Source organism: Sebastes fasciatus, chromosome 3 (genome assembly GCF_043250625.1).
Source record: "Sebastes fasciatus isolate fSebFas1 chromosome 3, fSebFas1.pri, whole genome shotgun sequence".
Taxonomy (NCBI): domain Eukaryota; kingdom Metazoa; phylum Chordata; class Actinopteri; order Perciformes; family Sebastidae; genus Sebastes; species Sebastes fasciatus.
This window is the reverse complement of record NC_133797.1, coordinates 32,178,651-32,190,011: the sequence shown is the minus strand read 5'-3', so window position 1 is coordinate 32,190,011 and position 11,361 is coordinate 32,178,651. Positions and strand designations below refer to the sequence as shown.

Sequence of the window (11,361 nt, the reverse complement as noted above, 5' to 3'; positions counted from 1 at the left end):
AGTAGAACTGGTCTAGGAAAAAGTAATAAAAAATAATAATAATAAATGAATAAAAAAAGAAAAGAATATATATATATAAAATATATATATAAATATAAAAATATATATATATATATATATACAAGTAAAAATATATATATATATTGACTTTTTTTATTCATATTTTTTTTCATTTACACACACATATATATATATATATATATATAAAAGTTACAAAAATACATATATATATATATATGTGAATACAAAAATTATGAATAAAAAAAGTCAATATATATATATATCACATTAAATAAAAGAAACAGGGCTCATCTCAAGCTAATTTGTACATATCAAATAAAGAAAGTCATTTACCATTACTGTCTCTTGATAACAAAAAACATATATTTCCTAACATTTTCATAGTGACGTGTGTAACGTCACCAAAAAATGCCAGCAGCGCGCGAGGAGGCTTGACTGCCGCACTTCTTCTTCCTCGAGGCGACGGAGGTGACGAGAGCGCGCTCTGACTCCACGGCGGGTACGCGCACGGAGGACGGAGAGAGAGAGAGAGAGAGAGAGAGAGAGAGAGAGAGAGAGAGGGGGGAGGAAGTGGAAAAGGCGGAAGAAACGAGGACGTTGAATAAAACTTGCCAACTTCTAGCCTGACTGGCTAGAAACATACACCGCTACAGAGGCTATGTTAAGAACTGTACACAGATTTATCCAGCTAACCCACCAACATACCTCATATTCAGTCAGTCCCGCTTTAACTCGACACACCACCGACACACGGGACTCCACGGTTCAAACAGACGTTAGCCGAACCGACCAACAGCCAACCGTTAACCGTTACAAACTCACATCCAGCCGGTTGTTAAAGTGCTGTTACAACCAGCCAGTTCTACCAACACACCCAGCTCGCTGCTGCTGAGCTCTCAGCCTGGACTGGTGTGGGTTTACTCTCCTTTAAGTAGAAAGTTAACTGCGGGTTTGTGTGTTGGAGGAGGCGACGAGGCCTGCCGTCGAGGAGGAGGCTGCTGCTGCTGCTGCTGCTGCATGGTGCGAGGAGAAGAAGACTGTTGCTGGAGAGGAGTGACTCACACTAAGCTAGCTTCAAAACATGTCGGCCCAGGCTCAGATGAGAGCCATGCTGGACCAGCTCATGGGGACGGGGAGAGACGGTGAGGACGGAGGCTGTGTGGTGGAGATATCTATATGTCTGAATCGGATCTGGACACACAGAGCAGGCAGGAGCTAGTGTGGTTAGCATTAGCATGGAAGCTAATGCCAGTCAGTGAGGTGAGGCTAGCTAACATGAGGATAGAGCTAGCCGGCTAGCTACCTGTTGTGTTTGAGTGCACATGGCAGGTTAAGTTGTTTGCGAACATACCACCACAAATAACATGTTTTTGATCATGTGCTGTTTTCTGCCTGGCTCCAGATGTTGTCATTTTATCAGATTCTATCTGTTTAGAGAGCAGCTAACTTTGTTTTTAGGATTTATACTGGTGTAAGGTAACAGATGTGTGTGTGACTCATTCATAGCAAGTCTGCTGCACCTCAATGATCTACTACCATGTTTCTGACAAGTCAATATCAGCAGGGAAAGCTAACCTCTAATATGCCAGTCTGTGACAGTGAGGCTAGCTAACATGAGGATAGAGCTAGCCGACTAGCTACCTGTTGTGTTTGAGTTTGAGTGCACATGGCAAGTTAAGTTGTTGCTAACATACCCCACAGATAACATGTGAGCTGTGTATTTGATCATGGGTCATGATCAGTGTGCTGTTTTCTTCCTGGCTCCAGATGTTCTCATTTTATCAGACTCTATCTGATTAGAGAGCAGCTAACTTTTTTAGGATTTATACTGGTGTAAGGTAACAGATGTGTGACTTATTCATGGCAAGTAAAGTTTTTGCTAACATACCCCACAAATAACATTTGAGCTGTGTATTTCATCATGGGTCAGTGTGCTGTTTTCTTCTTGCCACCAGATGTTGTCATTTTATCAGACTATATCTTAGAGAGCAGCTAACTTTTGTAAGGATTTACTGGTGTAAGGTAACAGATGTGTGGAACTCATTCATGGCAAGTTTAGTTGTTTGCTAACATACCACCACAAATAACAAGTATTTGATCATGTGCTGTTTTTCTTCCTGGCTCCAGATGTTGTCATTTTATCAGACTCTATCTGATTAGAGAGTAACTAACTTTTTTAGGATTTATACTGGTGTAAGGTAACAGATGTGTGTGACTTATTCATGGCAAGTTAAGTTGTTTGCTAACATACCCCACAAATAACATTTGAGCTGTTTATTTTGATCATGTGCTGTTTTCTACTTGGCTCCAGATGTTGGCATTTTATCAGACTATCTTAGAGAGCAGCTAACTTTTTTTTAGGATTTATACTGGTGTAAGGTAACAGATGTGTCTGACTCATTAATGGCCCCCTCAATGATCTTCTACCATGTTTCTGACAAGTTAACATGTTCTTTCTGCTCTTGTGTGTTTTCTATTTTCAAGGAGATACCATGAGGCAGAGAATCAAATTCACAGATGAGCGAGTCTGCAAAAGTCACCTCCTGGATTCATGTCCTCATGATATTCTGTCTGGCACCGTGAGTACAATGTTGTTTACACACACACACACACACACACACACACATCTGTACACAGAAAGCATCTATCATACACTGCAGACAGAAAGTATTAGGACAGCTGTTGTCATTGGTTTTGGGTCTTCTCCAGCACATAATGACACAATGTCAATATGCTTTCAGGGTGTACATTTATATTGTGTGAGCAGTGTTGGACACATCTGACCCCCCATTCAAATGTTTCACTGTCTCAGGATCAGATTGAAGGCAAACAGCCCTGATAATGAGAAGGGAAGTTAGCTACAGTAGGCCTGACATAGAATCAGTAGGAACAGTATCAAGTGTCAGCTACGGTTTGGGTCACGGACTGCAGCCAGATTTTGTCTGTAAAGAATTGAATGCAACTTTTAACTTGTCCAATTACTTTCTGTCCCCTCAAACTGGGAGACTGTTAATAAAAAAAGGTGCTTTTGTCTCCATATAGTATGGATGCGGTAAAGAAATACAGTCCGTGTCAAAGACCTGGCCTTTTAGCACTGATTCAAATGATATCACATTTACTGTCCCTAATGTGATGCCATTTAAAACGCTCTAAGACGGGATGACATTTTAACATTAGGGAATTGCTGGCTCGACAAATCTGTCAAGATGAGTGAAATGATGAAGCGAACACAAACACAGTACATGGATGTCTTTCTGATTTCTGCAGAGAATGGATCTGGGAGAGTGTATGAAAGTCCACGACTTGGCCCTCAGAGCAGACTACGAGATTGCCTCTAAAGAGCAGGAGTACTTCTTCGAACTGGATGTGAGTAGTACACACACACACACACACACACACACACACACACACACACCATCATGTAAAGCTCTGGAGAAAGTAGTAGTCGTTTTCTATGATTCCACTGTACTCAGTCACTGAGTAATACAACTCTTTATATGATATTATTTTGATAATTGATATAATAATTTGAGTCCTTTTTAAAAAAAGTAAAAATTCTCTGATTCCAGCTTCTTAAATGTGAATATTTTCTGGTTTCTTTACTCCTCTATGACATAAACTGAATATCTTTGAGTTGTGGACAAAACACGACATTTAAGGACGTCATCTTTGGCTTTGGGAAACAATGATCGACATTTTTCACAATTTTTCTAACATTTTATTAATCGATTTATCAAGAAAATGATCGACAATAAAAATAATCCTTAGTTACAGCCCTGGAGTTTATCCTCGCCCAAATCGAGAGTCTAAAGATCAGTGTTGTTGTATGATTTACAGATTGTAAAGCCGTCTGTGACACACTTTTGATTTTTGGCAGTAAAATTGATTTGACTAGTCTAAGGGTCTAATTTATAAGTAAGACAAACTCTGACTTTCTACAGTTTGGTCTAAGTGGTACTGTTGAATTGTGCGCAGAAGTTGGAGGTCTAATTTATAGGATGATTGAGAGCACATAAACCTTGTTGTCACACACTTAATAACAGGCAGAAACTGTGCATATATATATTTAGTACTAGCAATACATTTTAAATTAAGAATTCTACAAAGTATTAAAGAAATTCCCAAAGAGTTTGTTGTTTAAAGGGACTATTTGTAACTTTCAGAAATGCTTGTTAACAGCGACACCTGTGGCCGTGAAATCAACGAAAGTCAGCGTCGGGCTAGCGCTTGCCTGCTCTAAATATACCTGAACGAGCGTCGCTCAAAACAGTGAGGCGACACGCGTCAACTAAAACCACAATATCACTCTATATTTCAGCTGCTTGGCAGTAATGTTAGCTGACCAGACGAAGGTCTCTCCATGAACATGATTTAGATCTGGCCCTAGTGTTGGCTTTTCCTGCCTAAGTGCAGGCTGATGCAGCGGGGCTCTGCAGCGTGTCTCCCTGCTCTCTCTGCCCGCAGCCGGAGAGAGCAGAGGAGACACCGGCACCCGGTCGGTAACGAGAAGACAACGTAACTCTCTGAAGAGCTCCGTCACTTCACAAGACACGGGAAAGCTCTGTTGGTCTGGAGGAGCTGCAGCATTTATTTCTGCACAAACGTCCCCTGTGCATTCACTAGATATTCTCAGAGCTAAACTAACTCTAAACTAAGCGCGCGTTCACGTCTAGAGGTGGAGGACGCGTGCGCTGTCTGAGTGAAGGAGAGCAGGCAGCGGAGACGAGGCTCCGGCCACACGCGAGCGCGCATATGCGAACGCGCATGTGTGCCGACCCGCTACATTTATACGCTTAAAAAGTTACAAACAGTCCCTTTTAAGAATGTTTTGTAAAAAGAAAAAGATGCCTGCATATCAGATTTATCTTGAAAATAAGTTTAGTTTAAATTTAATCTGGTAAATTAAATTTATGTATTTTACACACACAAAAACTCATTTATATCATGTGTTTGCGCGCAGGCTGCTGAACACCTTCAGTCTTTCATCGCTGACTGCGACCGCAGGACTGAGCTGGCCAAGAAGCGACTAGCCGAGACGCAGGATGAGATCAGCGCTGAAGTGGCTGCAAAGGTGATAAAGTCACTGTTGCTAATAATGAGATTATCATCCGGTCTTTATGAATTCTGTGCCCTTTGTAACAGGGAATAGTTAATCTCCTGGAAAAAAAGCACAATCACACCATCTGGTTATCATGAATCTGAGCAAAGCCTACAGCAAACAGCCTAGAGCTCATTTTCTTGTGTCTGTTTCTCCTGCTATGAAAAGGCTGAACGTGTCCACGAGCTGAACGAAGAGATCGGGAAGCTGCTTGCCCGGGCGGAGCAGCTCGGGGGCGAGGGGAATGTAGACGAAGCCCAGCAACTGCTGGAAATGGTGGAGAAGACACGAGGCTTGAAGAAAGAAGCAGAGGTCAGAAAGTTGATAACTGCTTTGTTGTGACTAGTTTATTGTGTTAGAATAAATACATGTTTTTACTTGCATGTCACCAACTAGACCTGAAATATTAGTTTCAAACCAGGTTTACTCGTCTACTAAATTCATTAGTAAAAAATGTCATCAGTGACTCGTTAACAGTAACCAGAGGCAGTTAAACACACAATCTCTTCTCAAAATGGATAAGATGGATATCAATAATTTGAGTTGACAAAGAGCTTTTATTAGGTGTTGTAATTCCCTACAAAGCTTACGCTCAAGTCCAGACTCGATCATGTAGATAGATGAAATACCAGCTAAAATCTGTTGTTTTTTTACAGTGTCTTTAGTGAATTTGCTCTAGAGTCTCATAACCTTTTGTTTTTGTAGGATGTGTACAGAAATTCGATGCCAGCCTCCAGCTTTCAACAACAAAAACTACGGGTGTGCGAGGTGTGCTCTGCCTACTTGGGTCTTCACGACAACGATCGGCGTCTAGCTGACCACTTTGGGGGCAAACTGCACATCGGCTTCATTGAAATCCGCGAGAAGCTCGACAGGCTAAGGGTAAGGGCTGCACTGGAACGAGCACGTAGAGAACTACTTTAATTTGCACCATTATTGTTCAGAAAGAAATTTCAGTTATGTTACCATTATTTGTGATGTATGAACATAGAACAGAATCAGCTGCTGGTATTTTTCAGTTTTGTGCTATTTTTGTTTCCTCCAGAAAGCAGTTGTGGAGAAACAAGAAAGAATGCGAACGAGAAGACGAGAGGAACGTGAAAGAGATGACGAGAGAGAGCGGGAGTGGGAAGTGGAGCGAGAACGGGAAAGAGAGGGAGAAAGAGAGCAGGAACGAGAACGGGAAAGAGAGCGGGAATGGGAGAGGGAGCGTAGGAGGTAAGAAACAGTTCGACTTCCATTGTAGGGATGTCACGAGAACTGATACTTAGGTACCAAGTCGATGCCGAAATTCTGAAAACGTGACGGTACTCATTTTTCTACAGTACCACAGACACCGGGGATCAGGGATCAAGACGAACAGCATCGCTGTTGTCCCGGGGAAGGTAGGAAATATCCTAATAATACTACATTGTGAACCACAAATCTGTGTTGAAACTCGCAGGAGGAGAGCTAGTAACGTTAGCTGTAAGCAGCCGGTGGGCAGCACAGTCCTGCTTGGCTAAATAACGGAGCTAACAGCTAACGTGCGGAGGTTGCATTGAGTTACATTATGATGCGTTCAATCTCTATTGAGTAAAAAATGATTGATATTGGGTATATGTTGAAGTACATGGAGTTTATTGTTTTGTTTTTTACTGTGGTATCGGATCGAGAATTGTGGAATTTCACTGTTAACAGTATCGACTACTAAATTTCTGGTATCGTGACATCCCTACTCCGTTGTTACTGAGTACAAAGAAAAAGTTCAGTGTCACATCTGGAAACTGTCTGATTTGTGTTTCTGTCTTAGGTCGAGATCTAGAAGTGGAGAACGATACAGGTATGTCTGCTTCGACCAGAATCACTTTATAAGTTTTGTCTGTCAGAGTGACTTATAATTTCACACTTTAGCTGAAAAAACTTCTCACACATTAAACATTTGTGTAAACTCCACACAAGATCGGGCATGTAGTGTTTTTGTATCGTAGTTTTAGGCTAGTTGTTAGCATGACGTGTTTTTATTAAGAATACAGTCTTAAATTATTTGAAGTACTCTTAGCAATACAAAAATATTAACACACGGTTGTAATGGTATACAAAGCCAGCTGTGATACAGCAGTCTCGATATATTTGCTATTTCAGAGGTCTACACAGGTCTAATGCATGAGTTGCAACGGCACACGTTATGTAGTTTGAGTAGAAGCTGTTGAAGTAAAAACTGTGAACATTAATTTAGTAATGTAATGAGGCTGCTGTTCAGATTCATACAAAAAAATAATGCACCCATCTGGTTGATCAAAAGGGAGTATTGTCTGTGGTAATAGTGTTACTGGGGTATCGGTTACAAAAATGGTCACAGTAGAGGACCTGAAAGAAAACGACTACTGGTTTACTTTGCCTGAAATTAAGACCTCTAACATCATACAAAAATATTATAATTTTATTAAATAAAACTTAATCTGAAAAAGAGCAGCAGTGCTATGTCACACAGCAAATGCCTTGAAAAGTGACTGATTGTGTTGGCCGTCATCTACCAACTGAATTGATTACAAGACAAGATGATCAGGATGCATCAGTATAAAGTGTTGATCAAGAATTTATAGCTTATAACAGTGTAGCCTACCTTTTTTTGGATTTGTTTTACTTAAACCTTAAAATCTGTTTTTCTCCATAAACTAATTTTTCTAGGGACGGAGGCACTTCGACTTCGTCCTCTCATCGTTCAAGACGCCACCGCTCGTCTCGTTCCAGAGAAGAAGGTGGCGGTGGAGGTGGAGGTGGAGTTGGAGTTGGAGTTGGAGGCGGAGGCGCAAGTGGAGGCGGAGGCGGAGGTGGAGGTGGGGATCGGGATCGGGATCGGGATCGGGAGAGAGAGAGGAAACATCGACACAAGGAGAGGCATCGCTCACGCTCCCACTCTCACAGGCGCAAAAGGAAGAGGTGTGACTTTTTATCCATCACAGAAACTTAACATAAAGCATCATCAGGACAGGATGAGTGATCTGAGAGTGCACCTCCTTAACTAACATTAAACTCATCATGTAACCAGTGATTAGATATCAGCTGTCACATTCGTTCACAGCACATGAACCAAGTGATGCAATCAATAGGAAGTGATGAAGTTGGTTGAATACAGCAGTGTCAACTGATGCTAATATTTTAAGAGATTCATCTGACATGCAAAGCAAAATGGAATCAGTTGCAAGCAGGACTCTGATCAGGGGCTTATAAATTAATTTGTTGCTGAAACAATTGATTAATTAACCGATAATCAGAATATTAATCACTATTTACATAATCGAATGAAACCTTGAGGTCATTTCAACAGTCACTGGTTCCAGCTATTCAAATGTGAGGATCTGTGGCTTTTCTCTATATTTATCATTTTAGAGCTGCGACAATTAATCGATTAGTTGTCAACTATTTGGATAATTGATTAATCGGTTTGAGTAATTTTCTAAGGAACAAAAGTTAGAATTCTGTGATTCCAGCTTCTTAAATGTGAATATTTTCTTGTTTCTTTACTCCTCTATGACAGTATGTCATCTTGGGCTTTGAGAAACACTGACACCGTATTCTGACATTTTATAGAACAAACAACTAATTGATTAATCAAGGACCTATTCAACAGATTAATCAACAGTGAAAATATTTGTTAGTTACAGCCTTATATCATTTATAATTATATCATTATTATTATCGAAACTGAATATCTTTAAGTTTTAGACTGTTTGGACAAAAAAGCAATTTGAATATGTCCTTCTGTCCAATTATAAATTGTGCATTTTTCCACAAATCTCTGCTATTTATTTGAGCTAAATAATCAACTAAGTACACAAATATTCCACAGATTAATCAATAGTTAAAATAATCATAGCTCAGCTTTAGATTAAGTTATAAATTAATAATTTATAAATGAATAACTAATAATCTAGTTATTAGATTAATTTAATTTATAAATTAATCTAATAATTAATTTTAACATCACTACTGTAGCGCTAACGCAACAGCTACCGACTAGCATCCAAAAATTAAAAATATAGTTTTACAATATAGTTGAATGTGGACATGTGAGGGACATTATCATGAACTCCTTATTTTTGTTGCACTGAAAATATATCCAGTTTTCACAAATTGAACTTTCACTGGTTACACCCCTGCTAGTCTGATTTGCTCCCAGATAGTGAGAACCATCTTTCTAGATGTGGACAATAACTCTTAGCAAAAACAAAATGTCAAACTCAAATCAAGGACATCAGGTCCTCGATCTTGTGCTGGAAGCGTACTATTCATGATGATGATGATGATGATGATCAATCTGTGGCTGATTGTTTTTTTCCTCAGGTCCTCCACAGAGAGATCATCTACCACTCGCGACAGAGAGCCCTCGCCGTCCCAGGAGAGGAGTAGAGAGGGTGCAGCAGGAGAGGGTTGGCGTGAGGACAGGCCGGAGTGCGGAGACTGGGAGGACAGGCAGGACAGGCAGAAGTCCCCCTCCGCGGACACAGCCAGGGGCAGGGAACGAGAGAGATCCCTGTCGTTCGAGCGAGACCGGCGCTCCAGCTCGGGGGAGCGAGAGTCCGGGGAGATATGAACAGGAGTGGACGCCTCCAAAGTCTTTGATTTGGATATATTAATTACTAAAAGGAGCATGGAGAGACGAGTGTGTGTTGGTGCGAATGAGTGTGTCGGCTTTGTATGTGTGTTCATGTTAAAAGTGGTACATTAACGGGGGTGGATGGTGCAAACTTAACATGGGGGATGAGGGAACAACTTCAGCGGTGGCGGTAAAGGAAAACATGCAAAACCTACTTTTATAAGACTGAATTGTGAGGCTGGAAAACAGTACGGTCATTTTTTATGCCATCTTGTCGATCTTATGTACAGTTGTTTTGACAGTGATGAGACAGCAGTCCTACTTTTGAGTCTGTTTTTATTTTACTCACATAAAGTGCTGTTATTTTTTTATCTTTAGTGTGTGACCTTCAGTGTTGATAACTGCTTTTCCTCTTCCATTAGGAATCAATCCGTTTCAGTAGCTGTGGATTCATTTACTCGGGTTGGACTCATTAATGTGGCGTCCCTTGCAGTCATGTTTGAAATGAGCTGTGAACGACTGAAGGCACTTCTGATGTTTGTGTTTTATTTGCTGCCATAACAATCTCATTTGGGAAATCCGACACACATCCCCGAGCCCGCCTTTAATCCAGGATGCAGTGATGAGCTCGTATTTTGAAAATAAACTCACTTGTCCCCCCTGAAAGAAGTCATCCAAATATTTCCACTCAGTTCCTGACATGTGAATGCATATAGATGACGTTCATATTTACATACCGACACTTAAAAGACCCAGGGACTTGTGTCCTGTTTGCTGTGATACAACCTGGATGTACTGGGGAAAATCTACTTTGCTGTGCCACCATTAAGTGAATAAAATGTTCTGCTTCTATTCAAATACAGTGTGTTTATACAAATGTCTCTTTAACTTCGCCTCCTCTTTATGCATACAGTTTGGACAAATTAAGCATCCTGTATTATTTTAGCTTTATTGATGTCGGTTTTGGCTTGTTGGCCATTTAATTTTATAAAAAAAATGTCCTGATAAGACCAGAAAATGTATCTCAAGTAAAAAATAGCAATACCATGGGGGTAAAAAATACTCTGTTATAAGTAAAAGTCCTGCATTCAAAACTTTACTTAAGTAAAAATACAAAAGTATTAGAATAACAGTGATCTGTATTGTCATACTCGGGTACAATAACATTTTGCAAGCTTCTCTTGTTGTAGTTAAGAATAAAAAACAAATAAAAGCAGAGATAAAAACAGTAATAGCAGCAAAAAGATCGAGCTAGTTAATTTAAATATGAATTTACACATTTAGGAGGTAGCTGTTAATAGATAGATGTGTGTGTATTGGCATTCAAATATAGTTGAAAGTACCAACAGTAAAAGTACTTGTTACAAATTAGGGAAATTTGTGATTTTATTTTATATAAATTGACTTTAACAGCTTATTTCAGAATAATATATGTTATAGGATTATAATTATTGATGCTTTATGAAAGCATCACTAACGTTGCAGCTGGTAAAGGCAGGGCTATCTACTTTATGTACTGCCAGGTGGCCTAATATCCATCAAAATGCATTAGTTTATTTTTATTTTGCATTAATAATATGAACATGCGAACAAATATATATATATATATATTTTTGGCTATTTAGTTTATAAAAAATCGTCCCGGTACGACCAGAAAATGAAT

At 39.8% G+C, this 11,361-nt stretch overlaps 1 protein-coding gene across 5 annotated transcripts; it reads left to right on the top strand.

The window, feature by feature from the left end:
* Positions 1–512: 512 nt before the first annotated feature.
* LOC141764785 (putative RNA-binding protein Luc7-like 1) lies at positions 513–10,556 on the top strand. Of its 5 annotated transcripts, XM_074630327.1 has the most exons (12): positions 513–1,163; positions 2,506–2,600; positions 3,289–3,387; positions 4,982–5,092; positions 5,288–5,431; positions 5,825–6,001; positions 6,165–6,337; positions 6,445–6,504; positions 6,912–6,941; positions 7,790–7,878; positions 7,909–8,041; positions 9,446–10,556. In XM_074630327.1, the coding sequence occupies exons 1-12, from the start codon at positions 1,103–1,105 to the stop codon at positions 9,693–9,695; spliced, it is 1,422 nt and encodes a 473-aa protein (XP_074486428.1). In that variant the 5' UTR covers positions 513–1,102; the 3' UTR covers positions 9,696–10,556. The 5 variants fall into 5 exon arrangements, with proteins under 5 accessions (XP_074486428.1, XP_074486427.1, XP_074486431.1 ...); XM_074630326.1 differs by having other exon boundaries at positions 7,790–8,041; XM_074630330.1 differs by lacking the exon at positions 6,445–6,504 and having other exon boundaries at positions 540–1,163.
* Positions 10,557–11,361: the final 805 nt, after the last annotated feature.

Excerpts from the sequence above, each read along its gene's own strand:
- LOC141764785 (XM_074630326.1), top strand. The coding sequence starts at position 1,103 with ATGTCGGCCCAGGCTCAGATGAGAGCCATGCTGGACCAGCTCATGGGG. Across the intron at positions 2,601-3,288 it reads ATGATATTCTGTCTGGCACC|AGAATGGATCTGGGAGAGTG; the intron begins GTGAGTACAATG and ends TGATTTCTGCAG. Across the intron at positions 6,942-7,789 it reads AGAAGTGGAGAACGATACAG|GGACGGAGGCACTTCGACTT; the intron begins GTATGTCTGCTT and ends TAATTTTTCTAG.